This window comes from Rhea pennata, chromosome 2, assembly GCF_028389875.1.
Source record: "Rhea pennata isolate bPtePen1 chromosome 2, bPtePen1.pri, whole genome shotgun sequence".
Classification (NCBI taxonomy): domain Eukaryota; kingdom Metazoa; phylum Chordata; class Aves; order Rheiformes; family Rheidae; genus Rhea; species Rhea pennata.
Window position 1 is genome coordinate 37817410 of NC_084664.1, and position 20375 is coordinate 37837784.

Consider the following 20375-nt stretch of genomic DNA (forward strand, 5'->3'; position numbering starts at 1 on the left):
GAGAACTTCCTATTACTTTCAGATAGCAAAGATAAAAGGCTAGGAGAAATAGTAAATCTACCAAAGCATACAAAACAAAGGTACTTACCTATCTTTTATCTGTTAAAATTTAAATGACACCTACTCAGTGGTTATTCACATGCAGTTCTGTATATGCCAGTAAGAAGTATGCTACAAGGAAAAAAAAAACAACTGGCAAATATCATAAACAAGAAATGAAACACTCTCCCAGACCTGGGTCTCCAATGCACATATATTAATTATACACCAGAGAATAAAGCCTCAGTATGTGCAAGCATTTAATTCATTATTTGCATTTATTAAAAACATTCCTTTTCACTTTAACAATACAGTAACCTAACAGTGAAATAACAGCAATTCAAATGTAGTCATTTACATGCGGTTTCTTACGCCCATTGTACAGTGCAATGTTGCCAAGTCTCACACCTTAGGAGTAAGCCCTTGCTCTCTCCTCTCTATGTCACATATATGCATGCACACACATACAAAATTTACATGTCTGCTCTCACCTATACTCTTTTGGGAAAAGCCACAAATTTCATCAATCTCACTCATGCAGATTTAAAAATCCTGGCAGCTTTTGAATAGCTTTTCTTCATCAGTTGCAATTAAGTGTTGGAAAAGAAATCCAAAACATACAGAGAGAGACTTTCTCCTTAATAAGAAATCTTACCAATAGCATGTGATTTCTAATATGTTCCAAAGGTTTGCCACTCCATCTTTCTGAAAGGCAAAGTCTATATGCGTTGTGATTAGATTTCCTTAAATGCTGAGCAATTCAGGGTTGTCAGCCATAATATAAAACATGATTTATAACTATTTAACTGCTTCAAAATTATAGTTAATAGTTTTCTGTGATGTGATCTTAAAGAAGTTGATTAAGTGTGCTTTACAACGTGACCAGAAAGAACTTCCGATTAGTGACATTGATACATGTATTTTACATCTCACATAGCCTATAGTTTTAAAAGTTGGGAGTGTTGAAATAGGAGTCAAACCAAAACAAAATCAAATCACTAAAACCCGAGCATTTCTATACCACACTTCATCAATATCATCATGTCATGCCAGTACACTAAATAGCCACAACATGAAGTACCTTTCTCAGGTACTAAAAGTTATAAATATGTAATTTGTCTGTCACTCATACAAAGCAGAGGGGGGGCCTCAAAGGAAGAACTGAGGTCTAGATTCAAAATTCCTTGTGGTTTTGGTTCAGGTCATAATATAGTTAGTAAACAGAAATAATATTAGGATCTGAATCTAAGTACCTGTTCAAATATACCCAAGGTTAAAGAGATGTGATAGGGACCCATTTCTAATTTAAAGGCTACAAATCACTTAAGGAGCATGTAATTTTAGAAAGATTTAGAAAGATTAAGCAAAAAGTAAATGATTTCCAAATATTCAAAAAAGTCCATTCCCAAGGAGACTGTAGCATGCCCCATGCTTCTTTTGGTAATCCTGTTTAGTTTAGTTTAGTTTTTATTCCTCACTTATCTCATGCCTGAGAAGGGACTTGTGCAGATTTCATCCTGACAAAGGAAGCCTCAGTCTAATCACAAAGCAGAAGGATTTTTGAGCTCTGTAAGTCCCAATCTGAATTCCAAACCTCTTCAGAATCTAGTGATGTTCAGATCCAATAACTGGATTCACATATGTTTTTACCTTAATAATATTTCTATCTAATATATCTATTAATATTTCTATCAAAACCACAATTATCAACTTACCATTGTTTTTCTATCCTCATATTTACAAGCTTAAGAAATTTAGACAGTTAAGGATTTTACAAGCTTTGTATTTCCAAATAAATACCCTGGTGAAACATTTTTCACTAGCAAAATGAGACATATATTCTTTAGGAATTGTATATATATGTACATAAAAAGAGACAAAACTTTTTTTCAGCCTTAAGAAGGAAAGGCTATAGGGAGATCTGTTGCTATCTATAGCTAAGTGAAGGAGCTAAAAATGGAGCCAGTCTTTTCAGAGGTGCACAGTGCAAGAACAAAAGGCAACAAAATTTGAATGCACAAAAATCCGACTTTTTTTTTCATTTTCCTTTTTTTTTTCTTTTTACAATGAGAATTGTCAAACACTGGAACAGGTCCTCCAAGTACTTGTCAAATCTCCACCCTTGGAGATACTCAAAACTTGACCAATCAAGGCCCTGAGCAACCAGCTCTAATTAGTTCTGCTTTGGAAATCTCTTCCAACCTTCATGGTTCTGATTCTATGACATAAATGGGGCAAACTGCATCAGAAGATACTTGACATTCACTGATTTTTCCTTTTAAAAAATCCAAATATTGGCCAAACACTGATTCTACATGCTTAGAGTACAATTCTGATATACATGCCAAACAGGATTTGCTGTAAAGTACTGGCTTGATTGACAACCCCCTCCTCCTGTGTTCTCATTCAAATCAGTGGGGCTGAAAACATGAAAACATCTCAGATAACATTATTGTCATCATATGTATTACAAGCTTTTCTAACTGAATTAGTATTACTATTAGTCTCTCATATGACTCACCAGAAATTTTGACATCAGACTTACAATAGTAAGTATTTTGCTGCAGAAATAACACTGCTGCAAGAATAACAATGTTTTGCTATTCAAGAACAAGTTTTCCAAAATATTTGCCACATGGATGAATTTCAGGATTTAGTATCTAATGTTCCCTGCCTAGTATATTCAGACTATGTCATTTAACCATTAATTCTAAGACCAAGTACAAGTTTCACCAGCGACAATCACAATTTTGTCAATCCAAACCTTTGTTCGAACCAGTACAGGCATATTAATTGTTGATCTTGGAGTTACAGTGCACAACTTGTCAGCGGTGGAGTCCTTCGTATCTCAAAGCAAGCGCAACAGAGTGAGAAGAGGCTCTGTATGCAGTCTCTATGTAGGTTATTTATGAATTCTAGAGGGTGAGGTTGATATCCAAACTTAGGCTACAACTATGTAAGGAAGAATGCTCATTAACCCATTCAATTATTTCAGTTAAAAATCTTCTTAATTTGAATATCAGAAGGACCAGTTTTGGACTTACATAGTTACAATAGTTAAAAAATTACGTATTTTTCTGAAAACTGTGGCTGTAACCACAAAAAAGCCATTATCAGTCTTGATTTTTCTTAATTAGTTTACACCGTGCATGTGACAATTGGCATATATAGTTTCTTTTGTCCCCTTAGGCATGCATTTAGGAATAGAAATAATAACTTAATACTGAATTACTACTAAGCAATAACTCTTTTGTATGAATGAACATTTGTGAACTGACCACAGAAATACATCAAGATTCCTTAAAAACTGAGAACTGAGTATAATTTTTTTTTTATTAGGAAATGAAGTTTTTTTCCAAGCATTCACTGTAGAAAATAGGCTGGCTGCCAAAGAACATCTTTATTTCGAACTACCTATTATATTCCCATAAACTAGCATTATAATGATGTTAAGTGAAAGCAAAACTGTTTGTTAGTCTCATCAACATTCATACTTCCCAGTGAGTGATTGTAAAACCTCATTTCTTTTCGTGTTCCAGACCACAGGAGAACTGTGCCTCGAGACTCTTAAACCGCCCTGTATCACGTCATACAGTGCAAAAACCAATGAAGAGAACAAATGAAGGAAAGAGATAAGAAAATATTCCCCGCCTATTTATTGCTTTTCTGATTACCCTATCAGTTTCATTTTCCATTACACAAATTCACCTGGTTTGTAGAAGAATCAATGTATTTATTGATTCTGAAGCAGAATCAAGTAGAATTGATTCTGAAGTAGAATGAAGTAGAATCAGTGTATTTATTAAGGAATGTACTTCAATGAAGACGTGTCAGTTTACACAAGCAGAACTGTACATACAGTAAGCATTTAGTATCACTTACCTCACTTCTTGGTTGGTTTGGGAAGACCTGCAAAAGCTACAAGGTTAACAGTACTGACTTATGAGCTGCAAGTATATGTGTTTTGGATGGAGAAGGAGACAAATTAGGGCATGTGAGTATTACAAAAGCAGTGGTGTAAGAACTAGTATGAAGGCAGAAACCTTTTGTGCGTGGCAGGTGCATTTTATGGAAGTAACAGCTGCAGCACGGGCTCGCACACGCTGGCAACACGAGCTTGGCCAGGCTTTCTCGCCCTTCGTGTTCCCTGAAGCATGCGCGCAGTCTCGAGTAACGAAGCAAGCTGTACAACATGCTTTACGCGGGGCGTAAGCGGCGGCTCCGGCGCCAGCGGGGCCTACGCGAGCGGGAGCCTGTCAGGACGGCGACGCAGGCGCTGACCGCGTAAGGTGCGCGGAACCCCTCGCGGAACAGGCGTGGGCGCCGCACACTCGAGCCGCCGCGCGTTCGCGGGGCAGCGCGAAGCCGCGTGCGGAGCCTCGTGACGCCGCCGCCCTGCGCCCCTGAGCTGGGCGGGCCGGGGCGGCCCCACGCAGCCCCCAGAACACCCGCTGCCCCGTGCCGGCTACGGCCGGTTCCCGCTAACGGCTCCCCCGCCTCCACCCCGGCGCGGGGGGGCGGAAATGACGCGCGGAGGGCGGGGCCGCGAGGCGCCGATGGCGGAGGCCCCATGTTGATGTCCCCGGCGTCCTCCGCGCCTGCCTAGGTAAGGGGCCCTCGGCGGCCGGGCGGAGGGGAGCGAGCGGCTTCGGCGCCCTCTTTCTCCGCCGCTTTCCTCCTCGTCCTCCTGCTGCGGGGACGGGAGGGCCGCTAAGCCTGGGGCTTCTGTGCTGCGCCACCTAGGTGCTGCCCCTCCCCCCGGCCTGTCTCGGACCGCTGGTAGTTGCGGGGGCGGGGGGAGCCGCGGCCGTTGGGGCGGGGGGGGCCGGAGGGCAACGGCGATTCGCGCTGAGCAAGTGAGGCCGCGAAGGGGCGGCTGGCAGAGCAGCGGGAGGGAGAGCCCGGCAGGTAGGGCCCGGCGGTGTCAGGTGCGCTGCTGCCCGCCGCTGGCTTGCCGCCCGGCGGAGCTGGCCGGGCCGTGCGGCTCGTCCTGTTCTTGTGTTTCCTGCCTGACGAGCTTGGCCTGCCTCCTTCGGCGCTTTTCGGCGTGTTAAAAGCGAACGCCTCTTTCTGCCTCCCCGTGAGAATCTCTTGTCATGTCAGTCAGAAAGCGCTTCCTCCTCCTCCCTGCCCCCCTTTTCTCAAGTCGGTAGCTGTGAGCTAAGTAAGCAAGCACCCGACATCCCCTAAACTATCCTTGAACTGTAAGTAGATATCGGCTTCATCTAAGCTCTGGGGGTTTTGCTGCTGCTGAACTGTAATCCCGTATGATTCTGCTGGTCTGCAGAAGTTCAAATTTATAGTTCTGCTTTGGACTTGGAAACCAAACTCCCTTCATTAACAGTTTCGGGAAAGCTACTTCAATAAAGCTGTGGTAGTAGGCTAACCACTATGCCACTATGCAAAAATGAATTTTTTTTTTTTGGTAATATGTTCTTATAAGAATCGTCCTAGTATTTGAAATAGCTCTTTTTCAAAATATGTTAAATTCCATTGTTTATCTATTGTCTATGTTATTAATGGTTTGCTGTTTTTACCTTATTCTGGGTAACAAAAGCTAATACAGTCTGCTTCATGTCAATATTATTTGACTTCAGATACTAACTTAAATTATTAAGAATGAATGAGTTTGTTACACTTAGAAGAAAATTGTGACTTCTGTTTTTTGGAGTGATTGTAAAAAAAACCAATTCTTTTTAAAGTTTATGGTTTGGAATGGTTTTAAGAGGTGTCATGAGTGTAACTTTCTGTTTTGAGGGGAGTGGGAATTTTCAGAGTTGTGCTAAGCTGTAAAACTTGCTACGCTTCTCTATACCCTGAAGTTCTATAACAGATGGGATTTATTTGTATTCTCAAAGGATATGCTCCTTTATTGTCACTGAAAAGTTTTGTCTTTTCATATCTGTTCGGTTTCTTGATTGTGTAAAATCTTTATCTAGTCCTTATATCTGTTGATTTTCACTTGTAAGGCATTCTGGATTTTTTACTTGTATTGTTCAGGGTAAAAAGCCCCCTTTTTTTTTTTAATATCCAATATACCAAAATAGTGCTATGGCTAGCCGTATGTGATTAACGTGTTACACTAAATTGGATGGTAATAGGCTTAAAACGTTGAGAGCTTAACCTAAAACATCTCTGTTTCCCTCTCTTGTTCAGACAGGTGAATACCTATTTATTCCAGAGTGCATTTTATTTCAGAAAATATGAGTTCTTGTATCTTAATTGTTGCAAAGAAATTTTGAAAGGCTGTAGGAAATATACAGACAGCTCTTAATTGAGACTTGAAGTGGCTCATCCCGTCTTGGGACTGATTTCCTCATATATCTTCAAAAAAACCCAAATATCTCACACACTTAGTAGTCTTATTCTAGGTATGTATTTGCTTACTCATCATGAAATTATTTTTAATAGCAATTACAAGAATAAAGCAGCTGCTCTTGCCAGAAATAAGGCCCCAATCCTCCTAATGCCAAATGAGAAACTTGTGGTGGTAGACTAAAATTGGACAGTTGAAACTTACCAGTTACCCATCTTTTTGACAGAGGTTGCTGAACTTTAGGAAGGGACGTTCTTGGTCTGTTTATGAAGCATGTCTTGCATTGCTGTAGATTTTAGTGTAACGTAACCTGAGGTGAATGGAAAGTGTGATAAATGCTTCTACAATCAAGTTGGATTCAGTGTTAGTCCATCAAACTGCATATGCACCTGAATGTTCCTACTATCAGTGAAGTCTGCTGTTTATGGTAGTAAAACTAAACATGCAGGACTTGGGGGCATATGTGTTAAAAGGACAGTAGAAGATGCCCACAGAGGACTTCTGTTTTCCTGAGGAGAGTAAGCGCTTAAAAAATCCTGTTTAGACAAACTTTCTTACTTTGTTAAAATGCCTTAAAATGAAACTTTGTTACTTTTACCGAGGAAAAAAAAAGTCTATACATAAAAATACTGTCAAAAGCATTAAGTATTACAAATTCTGGGAAGAGTTTAAAATAAGGAAAACTATGGAGCTTTATTTTTCCTCCCCTGCAGCATTCAGAAGCGTTAAGTTTATTTCATGCACGTCCGAAACATTTTTGGTTTTCCCCATCACTGCTTTTGCTTCCTGCTTTCTGCTGCTGTTTCTGAGGTGTAATGTTAGGGGAGTTCACCCCAGTGATACCTTCTCTTTGTGTTGGTGTCATCACTGAAATGACTGCTCTTTCATTATAAGAAGTGATTGTTTTGGAGTGATGCTGAGGCAGTACGCTTGGGGAAACTTGGCCTACTGCCATCTAGTTTTAGAACAGCAGAATTAATTCTTGAATGTCTATCTTGTACATTTCAAATAGATTAATTTTTAACCAAATTCTTCCACTGTATTTTAGTAGTAATTTCTAAAATTTTGTTACAGATCAGTCATGTCATCTTTTCAAGAAGTCCCCTCTTCAGCTAATCCTTTGCAGACTTCCAATTTTGCACATGTGATTTTTCAAAATGTGGCAAAAAGTTATCTTCCAAACACGCACCTTGAATGTCACTACACCCTGACCCAGTTTATCCATCCTCACCAGAAAGACTGGGTTGGTATTTTCAAGGTAAGTGAAGCTTGTATGTTCATTTCCGACACAGTCACTGTCTTCTCGCTTACTAGTTTAAAAAAAAAAAAAAAGCAACAACTATAAAATCTATCTCATAAACTTGAAGTAGAATAAATCATTTTACTCTGTCAGAATTAAACACTTTAAAAGCAACAAAGTAATTGTTTGTTGTTTTGTTTTCTTTCATCCAGAATGTTAGAAATGTTTTAGTTCCTGCTGTATGAGTCTTTGAGGTTTTGTAACAGAGAGATGGAACTGGAAATCAAAATTGGAGAAATGAGTAAACTGTAAGTCTGCTGGAGTATAGGGAAGCTGTGATGAGGTTATGTGGTGCAGAATTAAATGGAGTGATTTGGGAAGAGGAGCATAGGCAAAAAGTTCATTTGGAATAGGACTGAAGCTATGAAAAGTATGAGTCAAAGTAAATGTGAAATATGCGTGGAATGAAAAGCCAAGCTGGAGACATTCTGATCCATGTTTCTGACTCATTTTTATTGCTACAAAAGGCAGAACAGTATAGATTACTGAAATTCATTGTTGGCTTGAAATAAACCCTTGAAGAAAGGGAGGGGTGAGGCCAATTTTAAACTGCTCTGTATCAGTGATCTGGTATACGTGGAACTGCACAAAACATTTTGTTAGTATGACTGACTGGGTGGGGCTGGAGGGAGAAACAGGAGGTAGTCTTAAATTGGCTATGCTGCTATCAAAACAAAACTTTCACCCCCTGTGGAGGTGATAGTTAGCTCTCATTTATTGATTTCGTAATCTGTTCCAGCTTGAATCAAAGGACTCTTGTCTATGGGATGTGGTTAAGAATTTAGTAAGTTATAATTAATAAGTTATATTCTCTTGTTTTGGACAGAAATACTTTGAGAACACTTCAGGTTCTAAAGAACATATGGTTTCAGACAAAGAATTTAATCATAAAATTCTCATGCAGTTCTTGCAAGGTTTAAAAAAGAGCTATATTACTGCTTTATGTAAATTTAGAGGTTTGCTGATTATACTCATCTTGCTAATTTTTAAAGGTTAATAAGTCTCTTTCATAGGATTAGAAATTGATTAATTCTTTTATCTATTAAGACTTTTTGTGTTTCACTGTTAATATAGCTCTTAATAGACCATAGTTAAGTAAGGTATTTGAAGCCCTTATCAAAGCTTCTTTTAAAAGCTTAAAGAAGTGGGTAAGGGTAACAAACTCTCTGCTATTGAAGGACCTTTCCCTTAGAAACTGTTCACTGTTAGTTTAAGAATATAAATTCCTGACTTCATTGTCATATGCCAATCACCAGTAGATTGTTAGTTTTTATTCAAGCCAAATGACTTTTGTCAAAGTAGAAGTGCTGTGCTCATTTTAATGCTATATGCAATGACTGTGTAGTTGTTAAATTGTGCAAGGGAGGCATTAACTACAAGCAGGCAGATGTTACTAATGTGGAATTTTTTAAATATTTTTGTGAATTTTGATTATCTGCAGAGTTCAGAAGAATAGGAGTGTGACTGAGCAACTTGAATATTTAATCATGTTAATGAAACTCAAATCTTTATCAAAGCATTAAAGTGGCAGTGTTGTTCATATTAAACAGAAATATTTTGAAATTATTTAAATGTAACTTGAGAAATTAATGTTTTAGCTTTGCATGTGTTCACCTAAAATCAACTTGGGGGGGACCCAAAAATACTAATTAGGAAATTTTCAGTGATTATATGAAATGCTGTGTATATATAACACAGATATCTTTCCCTTCGATCACATCTTTATTGTGATTATAGATGTGGCAAATTATTGATGTGTGAGGTTTATGTTCTGCACTGCCAAATTCATAGTACCTGCCATTGCCAATCAGTTGAGGAACATGTTAGTACTGAATTAGTGCTGAAAGAAACACCTTCTTTTACTCAAGGTGGCTTATTTCTTCTACTTCATCTTTTTGTGAAAAAAGCTGTTGTGTGATGAACCGAAGCAAGGAATTGATTAATGCCAACTTTTAAGGACTCAATTATTTTTAGTTAAATTCCTCAGCTGAGTTCAAGGGAAAGAAGCATTGTGAAAAGGATAGAAATTGCTTTCTTGTTGGCTGTGTTAGTTTATACTAACTAAAGTGTTTGTTAGCATCCAGTTTTAGTGTAGTTCTAGTACAGTGAGTTGAATGAAGCCAGCTGTCCAACCATATCTATACTTACGAATATGTATGTGTATAAGTAATGTTCACACATAAAAATTAATTGTGAAAACTTAGTTTTCTAGGGATAGGTATTACAGACAAAAGTTGTACTATACTGTGATCTGAGTGTAAAAATGAATGACTTCTATGCCGCAGCCCATCCTTGGCAAGCACGGGAAGGAACACACACACATCAATGTGATGCAAGTTCAATCCAACTTTATTCCTTTGTCTACCTAATTTATATATCTTTTCTAACAAGCTCATGTATCAACGCGCCTCGCAAAGCATTTCTATTGGTTGTCTAATATTGTCCAAGCGCATCTGCTCAGTTTCTAATTGGCTGTTGTGTTGACTCCCCTTGTGAGTGATCACAGGCGCTTGCTTATCTGTTGTGTTAACTCCCTTTCTGGATGCATATCCTGTCAGTGATTACAGGCATCTGCTTATCTTTTCTTCTTTAGCCTTTTGTCTTCAAAAGAATTCCTTCTTTGAGCAGTTTGTTGCTTACTTCAGCTCTTTATAATCCTGCAAGATAGCCAAGGCCCCGACACCTCCCCCTCTTTTTTCAAAAACAGAGTCAGCTATCCTCTGCATGGATTGCTGCAGACATTGCAATATACAAGGTAGACATACAAGTAACATCAGAACAATCAATCCCATAAGCATAAATTGATGAACGAGAGAAGCAAACCAAGAGCTTAAACCTAGCGATTTTAACCAACTTTCCAAGCCCCAACTCTCCTCTCTCAGTTTACTCATCCCATCTTTTAGGTCCTTTATTCTCTTATGGATCGATTCCGAATGATCAGACAAATTCATACAACACATTCCCTCAAACTCCTCACACCCATGCCCATGCGCTAATAATAAAAAATCTATAGCTGCTCTATTTTGCAATACTGCATGATTTACGCTGGCTACGTCTTGAGATAATTGATCTAGAATGTCAGAAGTCATGTTAAGTTCATTTTTTGTCCAACAAGCTAACTGCTTTAATGTTGTCATTGCACGCGCTGCTGTAGCCCCGGGAAAAACCATGCTCGTTAAAAGAGTTCTCAGGTTACTCCAAAATTTAGGGTCTCCCACTTCGCTACAGTCTAATTGATGCAATTCTCTTTTCTTCTGACGGCTCCTTTGACTATCTGCCCACTGTATCACTGTCGACACATTTGGGTGAAATAATGTTAGTTTCCCCAAATAGCATGGTCCCCCTTTCGGTCCTGCTGGTACTCCGTTCCATGCCCTATCTCCACAGATCAAAAAGATTCCGGGCGGCAATCGCCGCGCTGGCTTATCAGTTAGATTGCATTTGGAGTATGTTTGTCCCATTACTTTGTCTGCTTTCAATCCCGACTCGACAGACGCCCATGTTTTACTGGGCATGTCAAGCTCTGTACTTAGGGGCTCAAATTGCACCCATCCTCCGTTTCTTGTGCCATTTGTGGCATTTACGCATCCTAATAAATCTAATTCTTCTGGGGGTGACCGCAATGTGTAGTTTAGTTGTTTTATAATCTCACACTGCCACCCACCATCTCTTTGTGCATCAGTCAAACCCGGAGTTTTCAGCGTCTGGTTGACCGTAGTAAAGTTTAGACATGTTACATTTCCAATAAATCCTTGAAATTCCTCCAGTTGCCACACCGGCACTCCCACTAAACAAGTTCGAAATGGATCTCCTGGTCTCTGCAGGCTCAAGCAAAATGATTTCTGACCTGTTGTATTAGCTACGGTTACCCATATGTTTTCTCTCTTATTAATATTCGTTAATGACCACACATGAATCACGCCAGTTAATCCCAACCACCAAACCCGCTGTGCCTTCATGTTTCTTTAGGCAACACTTCTGGGTTTGCTTCAGCACCCTGTAATGCATTTGTTGTTTCGGCTCTCTCCTTTGTCAGCCACGGCCGCACCCACTTGGCTGGTATCCACGTAGTTCTATCCCTGGCAAATTTTCTTGGTACCGATAAGCCTCAGTGCCAGCTATCTTTTCCTCTATCCCTTTTATTTATTTTTATATTTATTTATATATTATTATTATAAATTATAAATATATTTATAATCACAATTATAATATTATAATTATAAATATATTTTTATATATAATTATTATTATTATTATTATTATCGTTATTTATCTATTGGTTCCCATGTTGGTCTGTCCACTCTTTATATAACTGGCATGGCTGTAGGAGTGAACAGAAACTCTCCCTCCAACTTAGCATTCTCTATAAGGCCCTTGTAACGCGTAACAGGGTTAAAATGCAAGTCATGAGGCGGCACTACCTCATCTTTGCCTCCCTTCCCCACAGGGCCGAACAGTTCCCTCTCCTTGCCGTGCACCACCGATTGCAACCATGACAACACCCCGTCTGGATTTATCCCTTTTGTCCCGCGACCCGCCCCACAACCGACTGCCAAACCCGACTCAAATTTGTCGATCTGTCTCTCAATGTTCTCAGCCCCTTCTACAATTGAGTTATGGGCAGCTTTATATGCTGCCTTTATGTCCCTTCGTCCCGATCCCTGATCGAGGTGTTTCATCTGATCCAACAAGGCAGTCATCTTGTCGGCTTGGCCGCGGAGCTCTTGACAAATCTCTCTCAGCTGCTCTTGGTCCGCTGGCTCATCATCCGGCAGCGGGACCTTTACTGGATCAATGTCCATGTTCGCCGGGGGAGCGGTACACACCGGACGGTCCTCCCCTTCCCAGGGTGGTAAATCATCGTCTACTCCCCCCCAAGCCTCCTTCTCGGCTACGGAAACAGGACAGGCATGCAGGGGACACTTGAGGTTATAATTGTCAGGCGCCCTCTCATACCGAGGTCCCGAGCCACTCACAGCTGTCCATTCTGAGTCTCCCGAGCCCTCCTGCTCCTTGTCAGTACTTTGTACGGTGCTGCGAATGGCAGCAGCAACAGCCGCTTCTCCGTGCAACTGTTCCAGCATCAGTCGGACCGGTCGGTAAATCTTTGCTAACGACTGTGCCTCCTTAGATCCCACTTGCACGCTCTCCCACAGTTCTTTTCCGACTCGTTCCCATACTTCCAGCTTGTATACTTGCGGAGCTTCTGCTATAAGCCCCTTTCTTCGGCACCACAGTAACAAATCAGTTAAGTCTGATTTCGTTATCTGGGTGTCCGTTTTCTGAGCCAATTTCAACAGGCTCTCTAGTGTTGCTTGTTCTATCGCTGATGCAGCGAATCCCATCCTGCTTCCCTGACTCACCGGTCAGTCGTGGCCACAATCCGCCTTTCTTCGGGCGCCCAGCTACTGTCGCTGGCTATGCAGGATCCTTGCCCGCTTACGGCTCCACTACTACCCCAGTTGGTCTCTGAGGATCACGTCGGGGTCACCAGATGCCGCAGCCCATCCTTGGCAAGCACGGGAAGGAACACACACACATCAATGTGATGCAAGTTCAATCCAACTTTATTCCTTTGTCTACCTAATTTATATATCTTTTCTAACAAGCTCATGTATCAACGCGCCTCGCAAAGCATTTCTATTGGTTGTCTAATATTGTCCAAGCGCATCTGCTCAGTTTCTAATTGGCTGTTGTGTTGACTCCCCTTGTGAGTGATCACAGGCGCTTGCTTATCTGTTGTGTTAACTCCCTTTCTGGATGCATATCCTGTCAGTGATTACAGGCATCTGCTTATCTTTTCTTCTTTAGCCTTTTGTCTTCAAAAGAATTCCTTCTTTGAGCAGTTTGTTGCTTACTTCAGCTCTTTATAATCCTGCAAGATAGCCAAGGCCCCGACACTTCTAGAAACTGATTGTACCTCGATAATTAACCAGCTACCTCGAGGTGCTTTGTAAACTGATGAAACATGTTGGGGTGGTATCATTTGTCTTTCTAAAACACGTAATAAGAATGTGAAGGATATGATATATGCCTAGGAAAGTGATTTTCAGCATTAAGTAAAAAGGAATTCTTGACTAATTACATGGGAACAATGATTAATAGTCTTCTGTATTGGCCTAATACATAGGGAAAACTGGGCTTCTGTAAGTGAACTCAAAGCATCAATTCACTGACTGTGTATAGGGAGTAGAAGTCCAACTTGTCTTACTGAGGTGAATGAACTGCTTAGAAAGCAAACAAGTTTAAAATGGCATACATTTAACCTTTGCCTGGAGTTCCACAGCAGGTTACTAGTGTTGTAATAGTCAATACTGGGAATAGGGGAAAAAAAATTATTGGGGCGGGGGGGAATGGTAATTTCAGGTTAGTGTAGCAAATCAAAAATATAAGCTAAGATTTTTTTTTTTCCTGTCAACATTGTTATTAGTGGTTCTACTGTTGACTTTTGTTCCATTTTAGAGGGTGGCAGCTTCAGGTATATTGTTGTGCGTATGCTCAGCTGGTTAACTAAGAACATTTTTACTGCGCTGAACAAACTTTATATGGGCCTTTTAAGTGAATAGTTTTCATTTAGGTTGCAAGTTCAAGTGCATTTCTTCAGCAGCAATGAATTCTTAAGTAGATGATTGTTATTTGTGTATGTGTGCATGTGTACAGGTATATATACACATGTATATCCTCATATTTGAGGATATACGTGCACACACACCCTCTCATATGAATATATAACCTGTGTGCAAACACACACATCCTCATATAAATACGTATGTGTGTAAATAGGTATATATGTATGCACACAGCCTTGTACCATCCTGTTTGTTTCGACAGCATAGCTGTTTGTGCAGCGGCATAGTGAACTGGTGCAGGGAAGCAAGCTGCCTGAGAAACACCTGCCTCCCTCAGTTCCTGCTTTCCCCATCTTGTTTCCAAGCTGGTTTAGTTCCCCACTTTGATCAGTGTGTGGTGTAACAAGCAAATGTACTGGTATCTGTGTGATGGAAAAAAGTGGTCTAGCAAGGTGAGGGGGATGAGCCAGGCCTGTTTGAGCAGCATGGCTGCTTAATATGAAACCGTGATACAGGTTTCTCTTTTAAGTCTTTTTAGAGTTCTGTTCTGAAGAGAAGCTTTTAAGGATTTGATTCCTTTGACTTACAAATGCAAAAGGAGTGACTAGTTCCAGAATCAATAAATCAGTTTTTCCTTCTAGTTTCTGCCTTGTGTTTCTTTTAAACATTTTTCATAGTAGGGCCCATGTGTCTAAGAGACTGTTTTTTATTTCTTGTGTATCTGCATTTGTAATTGTTTTAACTGTCATAATGTTGTGTTGTTTATGTGGAAAAAGTGATGTTAGTAATGGAATCCTTGTTAAGGGCAATAAATTGCTTGTAAGGGTTTATTTCTGTATGTCTTATTGTGGTGGTGGTGATGATTATTATACAAAACTTGCTTTTGCTCTGCATTTTGTCAGTCTTTTCCATCTGGTATACTTTTTTCACATGCTATATTTTTCTTTATGCATGTTTTTCCTGCTTCTGCCCCCCACTTCCCTGGTAATGTTTCCTGTCTTCTGTAGCTGGATATTCAATTTCAATCACTGATTGTTAGCTTCTGTTTTGTGCTATAATATAGTAATGGTGTCAGTGAAAGGCAGGTGAACATTTGCCATTGTTTTTTGAAATAGCCTTGCAAGGAAGATATCTATAAAAAGCAGCTTAAAATGAGGAGCCAAAGCAAGATAATCTTATGCCTCACTGTTCTCTATCAGAGGTATCAAAAAGTGCCCTTTAGGACTCATGTCTTATTTGGGAGTTGAGCTGCAATACTACATAGAAGATAACTCCTAAACTGTGATCTACTCATTACCAGAAAGATGTAGTTACCACTATAGGTAATTAACACAGCGGCAGCTTTGGTGTAGTTAATGTTGAGAGGTTGGCTCTTCTAAATATTTTAAAATTGGCCTGGGGTTTGGTATGTCTTGTTGGGAGGTAGAATAACAGACTTAACGCTGTATGCCACAAATCCCTAGCTTATTACAAAGAACCAAATAAACCCCCAAACAACAGCAGTTCTTCTGAAGCTTAACAGCTTAATATTCTACCAGCACCTCTGCATATATGTAGATGAAACTTTTTTTCGTCCCCACCATCATTTAAGTTGCTAAATGTTGATCTTTTGTAATGCTGAGCAAACGGTGTTTCTTCCGGGGGCAAGGTCAAAATTTAAAACTTTCTGGGAAAGTGTTGTTTTAGTGTTTAGATAAATACAAGCCTAGTGCCCCAAACCACAGGGATAGTGTTGCATGTGTGCTGATTATAAGGCATAGCAGAATATTTCAATCACACCATTTTCACAGAATCTAGGTATATCTAAAAAATATACACTATTTAGTACACTGTAGATTTGTGGCAAAAATGTGGGGAAATATAATAATGAAGACGACATGTTACTGTTTACTTTTTCATCTGAGCAGAAATTCTGAATATATAGTGATTTCTTTTCTATATGTCCTCCTTTTTCTTCCCTATGAAAATCCTAGAAAACACTTTTGACTTATTCTCCAAGTCTATTATCTTTAATTGCTGCTATTCTTTATTTTTTTGAAGTTCTGGAGGGTCCAAGTCTCTCTATAATCAAGCTCCAAAAGATCTTGATTGTTCACGTCTGTCCTTGCTTGTGCTGCCGTGTTGGGAAGTAAACTTGAATGTGGATTTCTATTTAAAAAGAAATAAAAAGGACGCTTTTACAAATAAGTACTTGTCTATTACTTGGCATATGCTACCTGAGCCTGAATCCATCCTGCTCTTTTACGGGAACTAGAATTGAGATCATCTTCCCCTCTAGTGTGGACTTCTGTGTAGAAGATGAGACCTGATGTTCCTAATGTGGAGCTGGAAGGGTAGAAGTCTTATTGTTTGTGATGGATTTCATAGGAGAGCTCTGCTCCCAGAATGATCTGAGCCAGGTGTGCCCTTGTTCTTCCTCTCTCCTTCTCTCTGATTAATCTAAATCTGGAGAGGCCCTTTGAGTAATCCAAATCTAAGCCTTTGAAACCAGGAAAAACAGTTGGTGTGTGCTACATTTGGTTGCAAAATCAGCCTGGCTGGGATGTGGCCCTGACCTGCAATTGGGGAAGTCTACAGCTAGTGACTTTGTTTTTCAACAAAGTGAAATAATCATATTGCCACATTTTTTTCCGCATTATTAATGTGTAATGGCCAGATTTGCAGAAGTGTTTGATAAAACCTATTTGACTTTTAGGAAGAAGTGCTTACTCCTCTGTCTAGGGCATATATGCCCTGGTGGAAGTGGAATCGATGGACATTCAGTATGCAGTGGACTCTGGTTTAGTATATATCTCGAAAGCATAATGAAAAAGACTGCTTCAAGACAGAGTTAAAGGTGTGACTAGTTTGTGTATTATAATATATTTTCTGGGTTTCTGATGCTTTAATTTTGCTGAGGCCAACATGCTGGAAAGATATTACCAGCAGGTAACCTTACATATATTAAAATAATGGTTTTGTTTTTGATTTGCAATTATTAGTCCATCAAGGTCTTATGTTTGTCAGTTTTAATTAGTGTATTATTATATATAGGCTATATTAATGTTCTTGTAGGATGTTAACTTTAACTGTAGACGTACTCTGGTAAGAATTTCAGGCTTGCTTCGTGATCAGTGGTGAACTCCTGTTCAAACTTCAGCTGCTGTTTGTGTATCAGTACAGTACACATATTTACATGCAACTTAATGCATTGAAGAGACAAATTGATGTTTACTGTAAACATCAGAATTAGCTTGTCTATGCTCAAAAGTCCCGTAACAGAATTTAATAGTGGATTTAATTGACAGCTAGCAAATAGCATAATTGCTGTGTTGTATCAAGACAAAAATATAGATATATATTTTTTTTGTATAGTGCCCTGGGCTATTTAGCCTTTGAATCACAAATAAGCATGTACCTGTGTGAACAGTTTCAATGTCCTACTTTTGTAGACAGATATTTTAGATATCAATTACTTTTGTATCTACAGATCACTGTATGAAGTATAGGGCAACAACTTGGTGTTGCATCAACCAGATGCATACTGAAATATGACTTTTCAGGTGCATGATTGTCACTGCACAGCAGGGCATGATGGGGACAGGAATGTGGTGGACAGTATGTCCTGTTTTAAAATGGTAGGAAATAGAATTTTTTGAATTTGGAATATTTTGAGGATTACTGTATCCACAAATCAGGCTGAGTCTGTCTTCTGGTTTGTCTTCTTAGGAAAGGCATGTCTAAAATAACTGCAATATTTCTAGTTTTATTTTTAAGGCATCTTCATTTTCTGCATGAAAATGAGCAATGTCTTTCACTGTTTCTACACTTGATGAAGATAATCTGGTTTTATCTGATGTTAACTTTGAATTAGATGTCATATTGTTTCTTGTCAGTGTGTCATTAATTTTCTAAAAGTATTTACTGTAGTAGACTTGTGTGATGAGAGAAAGGAATGGCATAATGCAAAGGTCAGTAGCTGGTAACAATTTTGAAAGAAAAATTTGTGCTAATTCATAGTTTCATGAGATGTGATAGTAAAAAATGGGGTGGGTTGAGTGAAAGATTAATTTACTATGTTTTCGTGCTTATCTCTTAAACAGTAACTTTGTTACTCTTTGATCTGTCATAACACTTCTTTGGCAGCCCTTTACATATGTACCAAGTTGTCCTTTAAAGAGTTCATACTGTTTCCATACTTACTTTGATTTACGCTTATTAAGGGAGAAAGTCTATCCTGTGGTCTAGGCACCCTATGTCAATGTCATTTTGACATATCATCTCCTGTTGGTTGCATTTCCATCTCATATTTCAGAGGAATAATAGGTTAAGCTCCTGATAGTACCTTGAGACATCAACAAATACCGTATGTTCTCAATAGCCTAGGTTAAAAGATTGGTTGTATGTGTTCATAACATTCAGCAGAGATGAGTTTCTTTGGTTATGGGCGTGAGAGAACATCTTAACATTAGGGCCTTTCATAAAGGATCCAAATAGAGCACCTCACAACCATCTTCTAGTTCCAAATGTTTAACCCTCAAGCTCCTGCTGTATAAAATGTTTTATCTCAGTGTGAATGATGAGATCATCTCTAAAGATGTCCTTAAAGACTAAAATTTCTTTAAGATCATATCAAGGGCATGTCAGTGCTAAAAGTCAACCTGCAGTCAGTACTTTTGCCTGATAAGGGCTTCACTGCCCCCAGATATTTCTATTTTTTTCCAGTTGTTAATCAGCTCGTAGAAAGTTGTTACTTCTCCCATACAAATCTTGCCTTTAGTAGGCTGTTACAGCCACACTAGCACTACTGTGATGGAGTAATGTTACTTCAACTCAGAGTTATGGTGCAAACAAGGACTGCCCTATCATGGTGAAGAAATCACTTCGTAGGATACTTGGCCCAGTTGAATTTTCCTTAAATGTTTGTATTCTCTGTGCTTTGAATTGAAATAACTACTTATTTCTTATCGCATAAATATGTAAAGGCTACTGACTCTAGTTTTTGTCAGTAATAATTATAGTGTATTAATGTATGTCTAAAGGCTTATCTATTGTATGCAACTTCGCTGCTTTCAGAAGTATTTTGCTGTACTCTTCCAGTACTTAGAGTCCTTTACAGAATTATACTTGAAACTACATAATTTTCCTTTTGAACTGCTAAAAAAGGCAAAAGTTTTACTCTGAAGAATGTTTTTTTTATTTGTTAGTTTTAGAATTGAGTAGTAATATTAGCTATTTACAAGAAAGGCCCATTGACTAAATTAACATTGGTTCAGCTGAACAAGTGTTTCCTGGATTTACCTTTTTGATCTATTGTTAGTATGTGTTTTGTATAGATAAGGTGTTCTTTAAAGCAATATGATGAAAACAACAGTCCTTCCAGTTGCATAAAAACTTTTTGAAGCCAGGGAAGAAAGTGCCAACTGAGTTTCCCCTGCTTAAACTTAAAATGTTTAAGGCAATCACATTCAAGATTGTTAGTTGACTTTGCCAAGACATGATAAAAAGAAAGAAAATGAACAAAGTAGGAAAGAAATGGCAGAAAATTATTTATTTTCCCAGTTTAAGTATTAAGAATGATGTCTCAAGATGAAGAGGGTTGAAGTAGATTAAGTAATTCACAAGATGTCTCCAAACTCTAGATGTTTCTTTATTAAAAAAAAAAAACTGCATTCATCTGAAGTTCAAGAAATTAAAAATGAATGTTGAGCTTGCTTGTACATTGTAAGCGCTGTAAAGTTATGAGGGAGAGCTTGTATCCTGGAAAACTTGCATTCTGCATAAGGTTAAATCAAATGGATGTTAAAGGAGATACAGCAAAATAAAATGTTTTTTTCGTTATTTTTACTCAATAATAATTGTTTGATAACTCATTGACATGCAGACCACTCCTAGTTGTGGGTTCTTTTTTCCCCTTGCATCATTTGGTTTACCAATCAGCTATTTCTTCTGTTTCTTTAATTTGGTGGAAATGTACTATGAGTGGAATGTAAATACGGGAAAGTTAATTGCACTGTGGGCCATTTCAGTGAGAAAAGGGGAAATCACGGAAGAGAAAACTTTCATGAAGACTGCATACCTATTAGCAGAAGGAAGTGCTGTCTGGTGCGAGTATTGCAGAGAACTGGGTTGTCCTCAGTTCCAGCCAAATTTGAGAAACTGCTCAGTGTTG

General features: G+C 39.0%; 1 protein-coding gene across 3 annotated transcripts in view; it reads left to right on the plus strand.

The window, feature by feature from the left end:
* Positions 1 to 4536: 4536 nt before the first annotated feature.
* TAX1BP1 (Tax1 binding protein 1) overlaps positions 4537 to 20375 on the plus strand; it is a 68524-nt gene continuing 52685 nt past the window's right edge. For all 3 annotated transcript variants that reach the window (XM_062569256.1, XM_062569258.1, XM_062569257.1), the window contains exons 1-2: positions 4537 to 4645; positions 7430 to 7613. In XM_062569256.1, coding sequence (XP_062425240.1) covers positions 7437 to 7613 — 177 coding nt within the window. In that variant the 5' untranslated portion in view covers positions 4537 to 4645; positions 7430 to 7436. The remainder of the gene's footprint in view (positions 4646 to 7429; positions 7614 to 20375) is intronic.